The 19,296-nt window shown below is 40.5% G+C and overlaps 1 protein-coding gene across 1 annotated transcript; it reads left to right on the top strand.

The window, feature by feature from the left end:
• Positions 1-6,165: 6,165 nt before the first annotated feature.
• Positions 6,166-15,444, top strand: LOC117766650 (adhesion G protein-coupled receptor E1-like). The gene is made up of 23 exons (XM_034593906.1): positions 6,166-6,239; positions 7,424-7,462; positions 7,570-7,938; positions 8,084-8,215; positions 8,300-8,446; positions 8,539-8,664; positions 8,974-9,117; positions 9,235-9,381; positions 9,474-9,620; positions 9,729-9,766; positions 10,184-10,264; positions 11,484-11,513; positions 11,614-11,776; positions 11,873-11,986; positions 12,658-12,833; positions 12,922-13,095; positions 13,203-13,406; positions 13,721-13,962; positions 14,075-14,141; positions 14,236-14,327; positions 14,821-14,980; positions 15,136-15,201; positions 15,323-15,444. The coding sequence occupies exons 1-23, from the start codon at positions 6,206-6,208 to the stop codon at positions 15,368-15,370; spliced, it is 2,940 nt and encodes a 979-aa protein (XP_034449797.1). The 5' UTR covers positions 6,166-6,205; the 3' UTR covers positions 15,371-15,444.
• The last annotated feature ends 3,852 nt before the right edge of the window (positions 15,445-19,296 follow it).

The raw sequence follows: 19,296 nt of genomic DNA, 5'->3' as shown, positions 1-19,296 counted from the left end.
GTCTGAAAAACAATGTTCGGAGGGGAGTGATGGTTCCTCCTGGTCACATTCCAACTCAGAGGGATCCTATGCGTGAACTAGTTGTGGACAATGTTGATGATTCTGTGCACATTTCTGATGATGCTAGAAATGACTTCGCAGTTAATGAACAGGAAAGAAGATTTAGTGACATTGTCTTTCAACATGTCCCAGACACAGCAGGACCTATTTCAGTTGCCTGCGAAGCGCCAGAGATATCAAAGGGCTGTGACTCCGCTGCAGGACAACTCAGGGATCCAGTTAGACCAAGGAGCCCGAGACCAGTTAGGAAAAGGGTTAAACCAAACCGTTACTAGAACCAGGGTTGAAGTAACCTTGGGGAAGTCAGTTCAGCTTCCATGTCAGTGTACAGGAGAAAATAGTGGTGAAGGGAAACTTAGAGTTGAGTGGAAAGATAGCCATGGTAGGGTTCTAGTTCTGTTAGGGACATCACCATTAAGGAAGTATACGTTAATTAATGATAAAAGGAGACTGAAGGTTGAGGGAGATTGTAGTCTTTATGTATATAGGCCTCAACAGGAAGATCAAGGTGATTATAGGTGTTCTTTTTATGATCCACGTTTTGGAAGTGAGTGGTCTGAGTTGGGATTTAGAGTTCGTATAGTGTCTCTAGTGATAATAGGTGAGAATAAGAATATAGACCTTCAAGATGTTGGGGAAACAAGAGAGTTGACGACGATGACATCAACTCCCCAGACGAAAGCTGGGAAAATGGAAGGGAAATCTACCCTTTTAGTGTTAAAAGTTATTGAAGGTATAAATGTATCGCATTTAACTACAGTGGCGCCTCAGATGATTTCTATAACGCCACCTCCTTTGAATACTGTGATCAGAGTTAAGTTAGGAGGAACAGCTTACCTTCCTTGTCGATGTGGAAGGTGGAATGTTGGTAGTAACATTCCCCCCAAGTGGGAAAATAGTCGTGGTGAAGATGTGTTGTTGACAAGACCTGAAGTTGATATTGTGCCTCGTGATCAAAGGAAGTATGTTTTGTATAATGACATGAGGTGGTTGAAAATTAAAGATGATTGTTCACTTGTCCTGCGTAAAGTTACATGGGAAGACCAAGGGGAATACATGTGTACTTATTTAGAACCGGAGTTTAAATTTGTTCCATATCAAAATGATTGGATAAAAGGTCATATAACTCGTAAAGTGACACTCATGATAAAAGATTTGAGTCCTATTGGAGTTTTCACGGTTACTAAAGGGGTTCAGGAACAATTTACCACAGTAATCACTCCAAGGCTGAATAGTACACAGATGAAGCTTGTTACTTTAGCTCCAGAAACAACTAAGAGTGTTCATACATCAACTCAGGCTACTACTCTAGCTATGACTTTGAAGGGGATGAATGCTACAACAGTGACGACATCTTTGACGTCTACGACATTTGTAAATGTGACGCAGACATCTGACATGACACCTTTGACATTTAAGGATGTGGTTAATGTAACCCAGAAGCTAATGTTAAAGATAGAGCCTAGGGTGAACAGTAGTAATGAGATTGTTGAAGTTAGAGAACAGATGATGGAAGAGAATGATGCAGATTCATCTGTGACAGCTCAGAGGACTATTTCAGACGTAGATAATGATTTCTTTGACTCTGATCGGACACCAGAACACATGACTGATCAATACCATACATTACAAAAGAGAGAAACTAAATGGAAGGCGTTTGGGTTTGATCCTTCAGTATTACAAATTGCAGACCCATGGGCAAGTAGGAACTTATGGTTCCAGCAATTAACGCATTCCGTAAGATCGGTTACGAATTGGAATGGTCCATGTGTGGTAAAGATTCCATCGCCGAACTCATGGCCTTCAATTTTAGAGACTGTACCAGAACCACTAACCGCTATATGCCAAAGTTATGCACTATCGTAGCTGTTGTATCAGCAGCAGTCAGCAGAAGATATAGTGATGGCTTGGTCAGTACATCTGTTTAGGCCTAGATCTACTTGTTCTTGGTTGGGGGAATTACCATATGTAAATTTACTTGATCAGCATGAAAATATCAAAACGGCGGTCCCTGATATAATGGAAGTGACATCAGTGAGAGCTAACAGCTGTCTTTTGTTCAAATAATACTCATGATGGGCCGGGAATGTTTATGGGGATATCAGATTGTGACGAATATATGATGGACTTGGGTAAGCGTGGACATAAGATGAGTAATGATTCGTATGAAGTAACTTTTTATGTACCACATCACAGACAGAATATAACTTTAAGGGTGCAGATCCAAAGTTTGCCTGGGAATGTGACTATAGGGAATTTCAAGGATATTTGGTGGGTTTGTGGTGATAAGGCATATATATTTCTACCGTATGGGTGGACAGGATGCTGTTATATGACAATGTTGAAACTCCCATATGAGGTTTTTACTATGCAGAAGGGAAAAGGGCCAGATGAGGTCCAATCTAATGTCGTTTCCGGAAGTAGGAAGAAACGGGAGATGGCACAGTTTAACAATTTGGAATCGTACCATTGGAGAATAAGTCTAGCAGAGAAGTGGGCTATAGGATTATTTCCATGGTATGGGGTGACATTCTTGGCAGATCACATTGATAATATTACCTATACCCTACAGGGTTTTGCAAACGAAACCATAAAAGGTTTTGAATATTTGTCAAATACTCAGAAAAGCCACAGACTGACGTTGCTAAAACATGACATGGCTCTTGACTATATTTTGGCCAAACAAGGTGGCCTATGTGTGGCTTTGAACTTAACTGGGAATGCGTGCTATACTTTGATTCCTGATAGTTCTGATAATATGACTAGTGTTATAGATGCATTGAAGCTTATAAGGGATGCATTTGGCCCGTCGGAAAACGCTGGATGGTCTGCAAATGCTTGGTTGCAAGACAAATTAGGGCCAGTAGGAGCAGTGTTAGTTCAGGTTTTGGCAGCACTTGTTCTAACGTTGAGTGTGATGTTTTGTTTTTGTACGCTGTTGTTGACCTTTGCGAAGGTTATGATATTGAGATGGGTTGGAGTTGTGATGCCCGGTGATCAAACTCAGATGCCATTATTATGTGGTGCTGACACGGACCTTGATGAGGACGACGTGATAAGGGTGGATGTATATCCATTTTGAATATCTGATGTTATTATAATCCTAACATTTACCTCTGTTATTGCTTAGTTATTTTGTAGTTTCTTCTTATATTAGTGGTGTGTTACAGGGGGGAAATGGACAATATGACTTATACTTTCACATTTACTTAAAGAGTGTTAATCTATATTTAATGTTTAATTTGTATCTGTTTTGTATGCAAAAGATACTGGTTTTCTTTTCTTTCATTCTAGAACATATTGGGGGAAGACCACTGTGAGGGTGGTTGATTGTTCAGGGACTCCGATGTGTTGAATGGATTCAGACACTTCAAACATGGACAATACGAATGGACTGAAGGATTCTGAACAAGGACTTATGATACGATATCCAGATTCAACATGTCATCGATACTACAACTGAGAATCAATGCTGCTGAGAAACTACAGTGTTATACATTCTTATGTTTTCTCTTATATATTGCATGAGTAATATTAAAATTGAACTATATTCTCTGTGTGTTAATTGCTAGGAAAATGATGTTTTCTGTTATTGGGTAAATATACTGGGACCTCAGATGTTTTCTTTTTCTTGGTGTTTAGGGATAGAGGGGTTAGGCAGGAAAAGGTCCGTTGGAAGGTGCGATGGGTCGACCAGCCTGACTTTGGACATTTGTTTTGTTTTGATTTGCTGAGGGTTCCATATGTATTTGCTTAAATCATTTCCTTACACAATTTGCTAAAATTCCTAATTTCATTGGTATGGAGTACTATGTATGGTCGCCTAGGCAGAGGGGCCGTGAGAGAATTTTCCCGTCTAGTTTGTTTGATGGATATTTCAGGAAAGATAGCTGCCTGACGGGTTTTTCACTCTCACTTTTACGCTCCATACAGTTGCTTTATTGTTACAATTATGTTACAGGACGGATTGTTATTTTTGTCATGATTATATACCTGTATGTTTTCTTCTTTTGTTCTTTCGAGACTTTGTGAAGTCTCGAAGGGGGGAAATATGTGGTATATTCAGCTAACATAGATTGTTAATGACATGTTCATAATTAGGGGGCCCCTCGTTTCCTGACTCTCAGAGGAATCTAATTATTATTCGATATGATACTTGTTAAGTTCTCTGTGACCCGGAGAAACTCTCTTTGACCTGTTAGATAGAGGAGTTTCCATCTTTAAGTAGGAAGTGGATAGAGGGGTTTCCATCTTTAAGTAGGAAGCATGTTTTGTATTAGAGGCCCCTATGTATGACGTCATTTTGTCTTATTTCCTGGGCGGAAACAACTTCCCTATATGAAGGCTTGTCCGGCACCGGTGAGGTAGACTTCTGAATTGGCCGAGAACGTCTCCGGGTGTGCCGGTACCCGTCCTGACCTGTAACTTCTGTGTAATAAACCTTATTATACAAGCAAGAACGGTGTCCGCGGAGATTCCTTCATCATCATCTTCAACATCACTGCTGCTTAAATATACGACAACAGCTTTCTTGTAGTAGCAAACGTTGAACATGAAGGATATGGGGTATTATATAAATATTCATTCACAATGCTTTGCTGATATATGGAGCTGTGTGCCCTGACGCCAGTTCAAGGGGCGTGGGCTATTTGCATATTTCCAAAATATTTAGCTTTACACTCCGCATTAACATTTAACATTTAGATATAACATATACATTTATATTTAGTATTTATTTTTAACATTTACATTTAGATGAAACATTTACATTTATATTTAACATTTAGATATAACACTTAGATTTATATTTAACATTCAACATTTACATTTATATCTAACGTTTACATTAAGATATAACAATTCCATTTAGATTTAACATTAAAATTTGTAATTAATATTTAGATTTAACATTTAACATTTAACAATTAGATTTAACATTTAGATTTACATTTCATATTTAGATTTAACATTTAACGTTTACATATTGATATAACATTTAACATTCAACTTATATATGACATGAATTTCTGTCTTGAATGCGAGGAAAATTAGCTAAACGTGAAGAAAGTGAGGTAAATATTTGAAATATATCAGCGAAAATGTTGTGAATTAATGTTTACATTTGGAACCCCATAGAAGGAAGCTCCAGATATGGTCAAGCTAGGCAACAGCAGGCAATTTTATTTGTAAAGGGCTAGTTTAAAGGTTCCTTCTCACGTTTGGCAGCTGCTGCCTTAAAAGCACAGGTCCTGTTTTTGTATTCGCAGGGATTTGTTAGATATTTACATGCAACCTTCTCCATCAAGTCACAGTTTTACAAGACAAATGGACAGTGAGCGCGTGCACGCCGTCTCCTGAGGTGCTTCACAGGTAAATACAACAGATTGGTGCATTTGACTCCACTGAGCTCATATACTTTACTCTTATATTCCCCCCCCACCTAACTCAGCATGCTATGACACATAACTGTTTTTTTTAGCTTAACATTTTACGTTTGTTATTTGGTTTGACAAAATCAGTTGGAAGACTGAAGACTGAAGTTTCTTCCCGTCCAGGGGGAATCCCTTAGGATTGTAAAAATGTTCAACATAACGTAACGTAACACAACATAATACAACACAAATAAAATATGACATAGCATAACAGAAATATAAAGTGACACAACACAAAATAACTTAACATTACTCAAATGCAACGTGACATAACACAACATGAACAAAATATGATATAACATAACACAATTCTAACATAACATGACACAACACAAATATAAGATAACACAACACAAATAAAACATGGCACAACACGACATATCATAACATGACACTAAGATAAGACAATATAAGGTAAAGCAACATAACAAACTGCCACTATTAGCTCTGTGCCTGTATTCGACCATTTCATCTTCAGTCCTTTTTGAGTTGCACAGATTGCAGTGCAGTGAGCACTCTCCCCTCCTCACGTCTTGACAGGAGCTTTGTTAAACTTAAAGCTTTTCCATTGCAAGTAAGTGAATTTGCATTGTTTTTTTGCATTGGTGCCAAACCTTGTAAAAACAACTTTTGGCTGCAGTGCAAATTTCAAAAAATCTAAATAGAGGTAGCTTTAACAGTCACAAGTGATGTTTGACTGAGAGCGACCTGCCATGATGAACTGCTGCACCTTCATACTTCTCTTCGGTAAGTTTATTCATGTTTTCTATACAGAGGCAAGACAATTAAGATTGACCTGATTTTCCACTTTGATTGGTCATTCAACGTGATCTGATCTTCGTCTAAGTTTCCAGGAAAGACGCACACGATGTGTTTAAGATTATAACACACATGCGATTGTAATTTTTGTGTTGTGCGACTCTTTCCCATGGGGGCGGAAAAAGTAAGTGAGCCTTTGTATTTGATAAGAACCTCAAACAAGCAATAACCCAAAACAAGATCAGCTGCAGATCCGACTTTTAGAACGTCTTGTGTAAAAATGTATCTTGAGCTCGTTCCACAGCGTCTTGGCTTCAAAAACACAGATTTTCTTCGTTTAAAATCCAGTCATTTTCATTGTCCTGCTGCATCAACCTCTGTTGAGCTTCAGCAGGTAGAGAGCCCCCCTGACTCTGTCCAGTAAGATACACTGGTAAACTTGAGAATATATTTATCCCTCAATGATGAAGTTTGCTCCATTTTCTTGTGTTAACAGCCAACTCAAAATGCCTGAGTGTCTTTTATTTACTCATTTGACTTGACTGCAGGTTTTCTACACTCTGACTCCAGTAAAGTTTTGTTGATGCCCGGGATTCACATTGTTTTTTTTCACCAACATTCACTGTGCTTGTTTGAATACCACATTCAGTATGAATAAGAACAATGCAATTTCTGAGTTATTATTTACATTTTTAATTAAAATTGACGTGACAACACAGCATATTTAGAAAGATTCATATAGAAATACTGGTAATTCCAAAAATCTAAATTTTCTTAATCTTTTCTTGCTTACGTAGTTGATCAAATATAATCATTTAGTGTAATAAATTACAGATTCACATCCAAAGTGAAAGACAATCACGACAAATCTGTTTTAGTACATTTAAAAAAAGTATGCTGTGGTTTCATAAACATTATTTTGAACCACAAAGTGATGTTATAATGTGCAATATGCTGTTGTAGCCTAACAAATGCTGTTCTCTTGTATATAAATGGGTTTATACATTTTTCTTCTATTCATTTTCCTTTTTTAGATTATAAGAAAGACATTCTTCTGTTCAATAGTTGGACATATGCAAATGCATCATGTATTTTATGTATGTTGAGAAGTTCCCTTTTTGAAACCCGCTGACATTACTTTGCAGAAACAGTTTCCTCTTTGTGCTTCACAGGTTCACTCCTCACCCTCGGCCGCTGCGCCTTTCCTTCTGGTATGGCTGATATTTAAATTGTAAACATCAGATTCTGGCTATGGTTGAGATTTTTGTGTGTGTTCTTTTTTAACACTCACACATTCACCTCCTGCTGTTTCCCGTAGGTTCTTGTGACGGATACGGGAACATAACTGACTCATGGCGCAATCTATTAATTATATCAAGCACCTTCTCTGGCTACCCAAATGACGATGGATCACTTCTCAATAAGTGGTGGCGCTTCACAGGGATTGGTGGAGACAGAGTCATTAATTCATGCGTCACTGGCCCTGCTGGTGGAGCCCCATATCCTGCTAATGTCCCATTTGCATATCCAACAACTGAATCTCAAACTCCAACACAAGGGACTGCATATGGCAGTGTTGGAGCCTGCAATAATTATGGTATCATCATGAATGTGGTGCTCTGTCCTGGAGGATTCTACATCTACAAACCACAAACTCACCCACATGGCAATATAGGATATGCAACCTGTAAGAAATGATTACTCATGGACACTCTTTGCTTTATATTGACCCATGTGCTGCTAACTGCAGTTAATGAGACCTACTTCTCACCATGAATATAATTTGTGTGTTTGTTTGTGTGTGTGTGTGTGTGTGTGTTGACTCTATTTAGATCATTATGAGTGTAAGTCAGACTCCTGCGGACCGCTTGCTAAGTGCGTTTCTGGGGGGGGTTGTTCTTGCGTACTCGGGTATGAAATTCCTCCTCAACACCGACCCACTGGAGATTCGTACGGTTGTGTTGGTAAGTGCATTTTATTTAATTTGTACTGGAGGGCATGTACTACACTTCCCGTCTGGAACTCCTGTGTGCAACATCTCTCGACAGACATAGATGAGTGTGTGAAGACTGCAGGACTTTGTGGTCCTTCCTCCGCTTGTACCAACAACCAGGGATCATACGTCTGTACCTGTGTGAAAGGATACACTGCCACAAATACAACATCACCACCTGGAACTTCCAACGAATGCATTGGTACGAAACTGTCTACACCGCCTACACCCCTCTCAAATGAGAGCGTCTTTCTCTTGAGCTGCTGTGGCATCGCTGTCTTTTTTTCTTTATAGATATTGACGAGTGCCTTGAAAACATCTGTGGAGACCATGGGACCTGTAAAAACAAACCAGCAACCTTTGAGTGTAAATGCAATAAAGGCTACGAAGTTGTACTCGACGCAAATCCAATTTGCCAAGGTATGTTTACAGCACTGTTACACTTAACCGTGTATTAGAGAACAATAAATAAAACAACAATCACCAGGCAGATTTGACCTTGTCGACAGGACAGGGTCGCCAATTAGAAACAGTTTTAAAACTATTGATCATTGAGTCTTTTCTTCGCCACACACTCCTATATAATACTTGAACTTAGATTCCCATCTGTTCAACACTTAAGCCCCTTTTCCACTGGTTCGAAAAACCACTGCAGTGCTTTGGTTTTGGGATAAATCCACATCATAGACGTGACCCTTGTCCCAACTGTGTTAACTGTTCCCTCCTCAGATATTGACGAATGTTTCAACTCCACCATCTGTGGCCCGGATTCTATTTGCACCAACCAACCTGGCACTCATGACTGCAAGTGTCTACCGGGCTATGAACCAACGCAGCCAGAGCACGAGCCCAACAAGACCAACATCTGTATCGGTATTTGGAGCAGCTGGAAAAACTGCAAAATCCGCTGTCAACTTTTTCTTGGTCGTAACACATGTCGAGAGTCGTACATGAAATTGTGTGTTTGATTGTTTGATTTGTATTTGGCAGATGTTGACGAGTGTGTGCAATTCACTGCCATCTGTGGTCCTTATTCCAACTGCTCAAACACCATCGGCTCGCATCTCTGCTTCTGCTTCTCTGGTTTTCGGCTAAACAACCTCGGTGTAATAGCCAGCATATCTAACCCATGCACAGGTGTGTATGTGTGCACACTATAGTCCTATTCGACATATGATTTTAGTATCATAGATATTACTTTCACGTGTGTGTGTTTTCTTTCTCTACAGATATAGATGAGTGTAGTGAGACACCAGGAATATGTGGAAGACAAACTATATGCACCAATGTCCCCGGGACCTTCTATTGCTCTTGTCCAGAGGGATTCTACCCATCAACAGGAATTCTGTGGATGCTGGGTACTTCATTTTGTAAAAGTAAGCTTTGGATGCAATCGGTTGAAGCTGTAGCAACATACTGACATGTCCTGATGTGTAGAAGGACCCATTTTTCATTTTTCATTTTCTCCTGCACCGACTCAACAGGTATTCAGAAGATTCTAGATGAGATGAACGTCACAGAGGTAAATATGACGGCAGAGTGACATGGTCATAGCTATAACCAATTTCCCTTTTCCGCGAAAACACGTGTGTAAGATAATACAGAATATAATTAAAACCAAGACAACATCTGTATTAGGAGTCAGAATCCAATCTAGGGGTCATTGCTTGTGGATAGATCAAAGACACCATTGGCGTGACTAACTACTCATTACATTCACAAAGAAATAGTTTGGATAGTGGCCCTTTTGTGTTGTTATCATTCAGTACGGTGGATTTAAGTTTAAAGTTAAAGTCATGCACCACACACACATGCTCTAAAACCATCACACTTGTAAATGTCAGGATATTATGTTGTTATATGCACAATTGTTTCATTATTAAATTCAGTCATTATGATTACTATACATGAACTGTGACACTTTTCGTATTGGCTGCAGGGACAGACCCCAGAGAGAGCTTTTCTTGGCAAAATGGATCAACAGCTGAAAGAGAATACAGGCATGGTCTTACCAGGACCGGTAAGTGGAAAACGTAGCGATGTTTCCTCTGTAGAAACCTTTAAAAAGACAAGTTTGTATCTGCTAAGTTTAAATTGGTTTCATCAAAGATATAATATGTAAGAATTCTTCTTAAAAATGTCTTCAAACGACCAAACGTATAATGATAATGTTCTTACATCATCCAAAATGTTTCCAACAATGTTCAAACCAAGAGAAAACCACAATTTGTTTTAAGGTAATAGGAGGTTTCATTTCAGATCCTTTTAATTGCATCAGATCCGCTTTATCTGTGACTTTGCTCATCTCTGCAGGAAAAACACTTCCACTGTTTGTATCATTATTATTATGAGCAGTTTCCTGCATTAAATGAATAGTAGCCTACATTAACTCATCTGTGAACATGATTTTCGCCGCTTGTAGATTTGCATCGGCAATGGTGCTTTACGTCGTCATCAAAATAGGTAGTTTTATGGAAGTTTCAGAGACACTGTGTTCTCTCCCCTCTCAAAGGCAGAGTGCATGTGGGTGTCGTGTTTGGGGAAGTGTGAGAGCGTAGCCAAGGTCCCAGGCTTCACTCCCTAGATGCCACAGATATGAGACGGCATAAGCAGGAAATACTTTCTCCAGAATTTGAAAATACATTGGATTGTTTAGGAACTAGCAGACCCATAGACTAAATGATCTGCAGGGGTTTAAAGTGTGACCACAGGAAAGCAGACTTCAGAATATGAGAGGACATCATGGACACCGGGAGATTTTCCACAACAGGTCTTTTGTTATTGTTTTGATTGAGAGACCTCATGGGCCAAACTTACATATTGCATGTTTATTGCATGTGCAATAGATGTCACGTGTAAAGGAGAACATCAGCAAGATAAGTATTTGCAGCACTGATTAGAATAAACACTTTGTAGCATAATGGAAGGTCAATGAATTGATGGATTATTGTCAGTAATGGTCAAGTATCTGAGGAGAAATATTATATAACAAGCAGTCTTGTTGTAATCATAGTCCATGTTCAGCAGCCACCACGATCATGATCCACCATCAAGATCGGATGCCACTATAGTCCACAGTCATTGTCCACTGCCGCCATCAGGATCCACCATCAGCTGCCACCTCAGTCGTGGTCCACCACCACTATCAGATGCCAACACGATACAGGATCCGCCATACTGGATGTGGATGACACTGCATTTACCTTATTCTCCCCCTCTCTCTTGTGCTCCCTCTGCAGACTGTGGCAAACAGCTTCACAGCATCTATGGTACAACAAATAATGTCTTTTACATTTTTTTTTAATACTAATTTGTGATCGCAACATCAGCCGGCTGAGTAATTTCTCATATATATTTGACTTGTTAAAGGAAGTGATAGGTGTTGGACCACATGCCAGGTCATTCAAAATGAGCAGTGAAGGCGATGGGGAGACCGGCAGTATGATCCTGGAAATCTCAGACCGCTTAGTGTCGGGGATGGTGATCTCAGGTCAGAACCAATCCAAGACGAACGTGAGGAGCTCAACATTGGGTAAGATCCACTCTTCTGAATTGACTGCAGGCATCTGCTGTGTGTGTACTGGGAGGATTTCAATTCAAGCTGTTGTAACATAAATGTGTGTGTTAGATTTAAGTCTTGAAACTATTGGACCCGGAAACAGCAAAGGGGAGAACTCTCTCCTCTCTGCTAATGGAAACACCATGCAGATCAACCTGGAAGGCCTCGCCAAAAACAACAATGGTGAGGGAACGTGCACTTTTAAAAGGGGTGGGGATAATAAACTGGTTTACCTAGACCAGCAATGTTGCAGCCACAGATTCTACACGTTACGTATATTCCCACTTTGTTGCTCAACCTTTTGCAATGGAAATGCACAGATTTTGTTAATTATATGTTATTAATAGGGGGATTTCGGGTAATCTGGGCCATATTTTGGTTGGATGTAATGGATATATACTCAGAGGAGACATGACACAGCTTTTAGTGTTCTTTATGCCCAAAAATGTAATTCTACATAAATTTGATAATCTGGGACACGTTTGAAAAAAAAGCATAAATCGCCATGCTTAATGCATGCCAAGCTCAATAATTTTTAAACAGCATTATGAAAAAATGACAATAAGCTGATTGACATTTGCCCCGCCCCTTTCAGTGACCTCACCCCCATGAAGTCATGTGATTTCAGTCACATGATGTCCATGCTAACTAACAGTAAAAGTCCTGTTGACTAGATTTAGCTGGAACAGGAACTAAACAGACTGAAGCTTCGGTGTCCCACATTACCCAGATTCACCCTATGTGTTTAGGACAGCTTACTTTTTAAAGTTGACCCTCATAATGTAGATTAATTGAAGACAATCCTAACGTGGGGTGTGTAAGTGTTGATATGTCGCGTGTGTTTGAATTCCCAGATTCTGCAGCGGTCGCCTTCATGACGCTACAGGGGATGGAGAGTCTCCTCAGTCATCAGTACTTTAAAACAGAAAACAGGACAGAGATGTACTCTGACGTGATCACTGCCATCCTGCCCTTGATGAACAACACCAACCTCACAGAGCCCGTCAATTTCACCATCTTTCACAAGAAGGTGCTCTCCGGCCCAGAAATACTTGTGAATCCACAACTTTAGCATATCAAAAACAAATATCTAGAAATCTCTGTTTGTTTTCCGGCAGAGAGTGCACGAGTCTGGTTTGGTGACCTGTGTGTACTGGGAGGACAAAACCCAGGAGAGAAGGTCTGTACAGTGGTCAGTCGAGGGCTGTTCGGTTGCATACACAAACGAAAACTACACAGTGTGCAGCTGCTCCCATCTCTCCACATTTGCCCTCATCCTGCAGATCGCGGAGGTATTTTATCGATTAGTGTGTGAATGTGTATTTGCGAATATGGGCTCCCACACCCAATATCACTTTCGTCACATCATATGTTGGCCTGTGCGTTTGTGTGTTTTCAGCCTCCACCAGAGGATGACTTCTTACAGTGGCTGAACCGGCTGTGTGTGATTGTCGGACTGTGCTTCTTTGCGCTCGCCATCCTCACCTTCCTGCTGTGCAGCTGGAATCCCAAGATCAACAACACGGCCCGTCTTCACCTCTGCATCAACCTCGCCTTATCTCATCTCCTGCTGCTGTGGAATGACAAATACGTTGAACAGGAGGTACAGTAAGATCCAGAAGCAGATTTTTACCGCTGCGGAGGACGTTGTGTTTGTTTGTTTGTCAATTTGTCAGTGGAATTACACAAAAAGTACTGAACCGATGCGTGCATGGACCTGGGATGAACCTATACAATATTATCACACATCCCAAAAGGGCGGGTTAAAGGGTTAAGAGGTGCAGATCCAGCATTTGGACTTGAACCTACAAACAAACAAACACACAGGGGTGAAAACATAGCCTCCTTGGTGAAGGTAACAAACCGTTTCAAGAAGAATTTTTTAATTCTGAGTTTCCCTCTTCTGTGTTTCCACAGCTGGCCTGCACTGTCATGGCCGGCCTGCTCCACTTCTTAATTGTGGCGAGTTTCGTGTGGATGCTGCTGGAGGCGCTGCAGCTCCACCTGCTGGTCCGGAGGCTCTCTAAGGTGCAGGTCATCCAGAGAGATGGCCTCCCCAGGCCTCTTCTCTACCTGATCGGCTACGGTGTCCCCTTTGTCATTGTGGGTACTTCTGCCCTTGTGTATTCTGATGGATATGGTGCTACTAAGGCACAGGTGTGAGTAGCATGAACAGTGATGCACACATTGGTCGACTGTGCTTGTTGTGATTAGGGTTTTGTATTTTAAAATGGATCGTTTGTTGTATGTCGTGTAATGTGTGTTGTGCAGGTGCTGGCTGTCGCAGGAACGCAGCTTCAACTGGGCTTTGACAGGGCCGGTGATCACCGTCATTTTTGTGAGTCCACTATCTATGTGTTTTAATACAAGCAGCTGCAGTGAAGGATCATTGGGCCTCCTCCAAACTCATCTCAATCTTTTCCCCCTGTTAGTTTAACGGCATCTTGTTCTGTGCTACTTTATGGAGTCTAAGACCCACCCTGGCCAATATGAAGAGTGACGTCTCCCAGTCTAAAGATACAAGGTGAATATTCATTCTGTCTGTGCAATACAATGGTTCATGTGCAATCCATTCACACACATACTTTTCTTGTTTTTACACAATAGGTATTAGTTTATGTTCCATTCATATTTTTTATATTTCCTTACACTATTGCATATTTCCTATTATTACTTACTGATGCCTATTTCTGACTCTTGCTGTAATATTGCAAATTTCCCCATTGTGGGACTAATAGAGTATTATCTTATCTTATCTTGTCTTATCTTATCTTATCTTGTCTTGTCTTGTCTTGTCTTGTCTTGTCTTGTCTTATCAAGGTATTGCCAATACTGTGCCACAAGTGTAGTATAAGAGAGTAGACATATTATATATCTAAGCATGTCTTAAATTGTGATCATGATCCGCGATCAGCTGCCACCACGATCACGATCCATCATCAGTCATCAAAAGTGACTCTTAAATGTACATAGTCGAAGCAGTCCCTGCACTCACTTTGTATTTGTTCTGTTTGCAGATTGATTGTGTTCAAGATCCTGTCCCAGTTTGTCATCCTGGGCTGCACCTGGATTCTGGGCCTGTACCAGTCAAATCTTTTCTTTCAGGTCCTCTTCATACTCCTTAACTCCCAGCAGGGCACCTTCCTCTTCATCGTCCACTGCCTGCTCAACAAGGAGGTGACATCACTCTCTCTGTTCTTGTCAACCTGACGTCTGACATGTTTCATACAGTGCCACCACTGACAATGACAGCAATCCGAACAGCCTGCCTTCCTTTCACTTGCATGAGCACACGACTCTGAACAGATTGTATTTCATTGTTTTTTCTATAGGTGAGAGAGGAATACATAAAATGGCTGACGTGTTCTTTCAACAAGCCTGGAGAAGGAGGATCTGTGGTGAGCTTGATTCTCTATTATGTCCACTATACAAAAAGTCTCTTTGTGAAACTATAATTTGTATGATGTTGCATGAAAGTCACCTGTATGTTAAGGATGTATAAATTATATATTTCAACAGAAAGATGCTCCTTCAGTGTCCGAGGACTTCGACAAGGCTGAAGAATAAACAGGCTAATGGAGATTTAACAGGTTTGACACAAGGAAGATGGAAGACAGAGAAGACAAATGCAAACCTTGTGTGTTTCTTCACCGTCTCATTTGAATTGTATTTACATGAGAGCTGGGGCACTATGATGTAAATGACAGAGAATACACTTGGCTTTCCTGTCCCTTGAATTTGTTATGCAAAGTTTGACACACCTCAGTCATTTGCATCATAGGGTTAGGCATCATGTACTTCTCACACTTACTCAGAGTACTCACAAACACATATTAAAGGAATAGATTGGTGTTGGAGTGTAGGCCGACTTTAACTTCTTTATGTATCACGTGTCTCCATCAGACAAACTTCAAATGTATGTAATACTGAACCAAATCTGCCTTTTTATCATTGTTGGAAGGCAACAATATTGTGCAGTCCCCATTTGGCAGAGGGCCACGTCCCTTATTAATATTTCTTATTTCCTCGGAATAAAAATCTGTTTTCTTTCAAACTTTTTTATAGAATTATAACTCTGTAAAGAACAACGAATCCCACAGAGTTTCAGCAGCCTCGTGTCTGATCTCTAAAGAAGTAAATCATTAAAATAACAGGGCTGAGCTTAAAATTTGTGAGTCAAATCCCAAACGTGACACATTTACTGATATTGGTTCATCAGTTCTCCCTGACAACAACTAGATGGCAGCAACTGCATATTTAACTGGTTTCTGTGACAGCTTTGGGTTCTGGTGTAAAATCTGAACAGCTCTTATTGGCTGTGTAAAACAATCAGTACATTATTGGATAAATATCAAAGCAGAGCATCTAAAGTTGGTATCCATTACATTTTACCTTGTTTACCAGTGTGGAATCATGGACTATATTTCATTATATATTATATATTTCAGCATGCAGATGTGTATTCAAAGATATGTGGACATAATCATATGTGTGCATACATGTATGTGATTGTATAAGGAGAATAAGTGCATTAAAACAAACACACATGCACACACATATATGTATACAAAATAAATACTTGATGTGCAATATCTGAGGAGATCAGCTTGAACCTTGGGTACTGTCTGTAGTCAGGCTGTTCTCATTCAGTTTTCATTGGAGAGACTATGAATAGTAGTCCACTAGAATTTGTATGATTATGAGCCAGGAGGCTGGAGACATGTGACCCAGGCACTGCTGGCTGCTCTCTCAGTTAAAAAAACAACAAAACATTCATTTTATTCTAAAGGGGGGAATTTCAAAGTTTTAAGATATTTTCATCATTTTTTCTAATGACATTTAAACCTGGAAATGTGCATTTTATTTTCATAAACTTGTGTGTGATCTTTAGTTTATTAGTTTTTGCAAATACTTTGATCAGATTTCTGTTGTTGCTCTGTGTGCTTCCCTTACTGTTACTCACACATGTGGGTGACCACAGTTTCAAACTCCCAATCCTGGACCCCTGAGTGTACCGCATGTATCCAAACACTCATGCACCCGCCAGGGGCGCGTTTCATGAGACTATGTTGCTGTAGTAGTCTCGTGATCCTGCCCTCAGCTCTATCCAGGCAGGAGGCCTCTGGTGTCACAGCCTCACTCTCTTCACAAACAGTCATTTAGTGTCTCAAACACGGATCCACTTAATAAAAATGATGACAAACGTACAAATCAACTTCCTCATATGTTCCTGGAATATACTGCAGCATAGAAAAGAGTTGGCACACAGCTAATTCAACACGTGAACGGCATAACTAATGAGAGATGGACAACTGTGCTTCAAAACGTGGCCTGACAGCACTTATATCACGTCATTAAAATGTCGTCATCACTCAACAGAAAACATTAGTCTTTAATTCCGTGTTTCTCTGAATTTAGTTTTCCCTCCATAGTAAACACAGTTTCCCCTGTTTACTGCGGTTGTGTTAGCACCGCTGCTAATTCCACCAGGATCTGCTTCAGGCTTTATACATAAGCAATGGCTGTATTCCTTCACTGTTTGCCAAATGATCTCAGAGCATCTCTAACAACCTACACACCAGCAAATTAGTTCCATAAATCAAGAATGTGTGACTCTGGCGAGCTGGAGCTGGAGAGGCAATAATGTTAATGGTTTGGGAGCGGAGTTGTGTAAGCAAACATTGTCGAGACAGATATTAAAGTCTGTAAAAATGTGAGAGGCACTCGTGCCCACCCTGCTCTGACATGGTATCCAAGCTACAGCTGCATACGACGGAGGGAGAGAGAGAGAAGAAGAGGAGAGAGAACAGTGCTCAGGGTTAGCTTCAGTGTCTCTGCCTCTCTTTCCTCTTCTCAATACTACCACTTGGTTACCATGGAAACACACTTGCAGCGCTTGAGTCGTGAGGCCAGACGGCTGAGATGCCGTGTCTGGTAAACAGTCCTGCGATTCCGGGCGGAATATGTTGGACGCACGTCAGAGTTTGTCAAATTGTGTCGACATCAGACAAAGGTCGTGGGTGCCAGGGAGGTGGGAGGACCCCGGGAAGGGGCTGAGACGACAGCCGTGACAACTTTAAACTTTTTTTGCTGTGCAAGTCGGGGGACACAAGTAAGATAACCCAGGCAACTGACTGCAGTCACGGCCCAACCTGATTATCTACACACATAAAGGGAAAAGACAGAGAATCTATAGGCATTATTAAACATAATTACCCATAATTATGTGTCAAACTGGTGGAATTTGATGGTATATTGTACTTCACAGTAGAGCAGTGATATTCTTGCCTGTTATCATCATTATCATCAGAGGATAAGACTTATTCATTGTACCCATTGTCTATACGAAGAGGCCTACAGTTAATTCAAGCCCTCCTGAGACTCCGAAGGAAAAGCAGTACAGCTAATGTGTGGAGAAATGACTGCGTATGAAGATAGTTTGATGTAATACGTGAAACACTATCCTGTGAGAGAATCAGTGCAAAAAACCTTTGGTTCACTGTCACATGCACAACGGAGCTGCCCTTTCAACCATTGGAATTATGTTAATTAAGAGTAGGTGGGTGCATGAGCCATTTCTCATATGCCAACTGCAATTACAGGCAGAAGACTGATGTGAATTATACTGATTATTATACTGATGCTCGAAAAACCTGCACAAGGTCTCAGAGTGATTTGATGCTCTGTACGTACAGTGTGTTTCCCCCTGTGAGGCCCAGTCTTTAGTTTTAAAATTAAGATGCTTGATAGTGAGATTGAAGCTAAAACCAGCAGGCAAGTACAATATGGCAGCAATTTTAACCCCTAAACTTGGGAAACGATTGTGGAACAAAGCCGGGCAGACCTCGACTCACCCAGGAAAGCCCGCATGGATCAGGACAGTGCCACCGAAGAAGTGTTGAGCTTTAAAATGGAGAAAACACTTGACACCAACGCAGTTCCTGAGGAAAAGTGTAAAAAAAAAAAACAAATCAAATCAAACAAATCAAGTAAAAAGAAAGCAAAGAGTGAATGAATACAGGTTTCTCTTTTCCACCATTTCTGTAAGAGAGAGGCGACTGAAAACGGCTGCTCTGTAACTGCTGCAGTAGAGTGCATACCTCCACCCTGTCCCCTTAAACTCAATCAAGCTGCACCAAATTGCACACACTCAGAGATATCCGTTCCCTAAATGGGCCTGAGCTTTTTCCATCAAGATCCATCAACTTTTCTTTGGGAAAATGGGGAAAATGTCCAATACGCACCAAAGTGACTGGGTCTTCTCTGAGCCGCCAAGTTTCGTGGCCATTTTTTGCGTAACCGTGCTTAAAAAGATACAAACCAAACCAACAAACAAACAGACAGGGGTGAAAACATAACCTCCTGAATGGACGTAAGGTTTTTTTTTTTTTGCTTGATGACAACCTGTCTTTTCTTCACAGTAATGGTTAGCCTCACAAGTGGGATCCAAAATGAAAGTCCTTGGCAGTAACTTGAGAATATAAGAGCAGCTA

This window comes from Hippoglossus hippoglossus, chromosome 8, assembly GCF_009819705.1.
Source record: "Hippoglossus hippoglossus isolate fHipHip1 chromosome 8, fHipHip1.pri, whole genome shotgun sequence".
NCBI lineage: Eukaryota > Metazoa > Chordata > Actinopteri > Pleuronectiformes > Pleuronectidae > Hippoglossus > Hippoglossus hippoglossus.
Note: the sequence above shows the minus strand (reverse complement) of the source record. Positions and strands in the feature narration are given on the sequence as shown.

What these genes read in the sequence shown, in the direction of transcription:
- LOC117766650 (XM_034593906.1), top strand. Translation starts at nt 6,206, where the DNA reads ATGATGAACTGCTGCACCTTCATACTTCTCTTCG. An exon ending in CCGCTGCGCCTTTCCTTCTG is followed by an intron (nt 7,463 to 7,569) that starts GTATGGCTGATA and finishes TGTTTCCCGTAG; the next exon opens with GTTCTTGTGACGGATACGGG. An exon ending in ACAAATACGTTGAACAGGAG is followed by an intron (nt 13,407 to 13,720) that starts GTACAGTAAGAT and finishes GTGTTTCCACAG; the next exon opens with CTGGCCTGCACTGTCATGGC.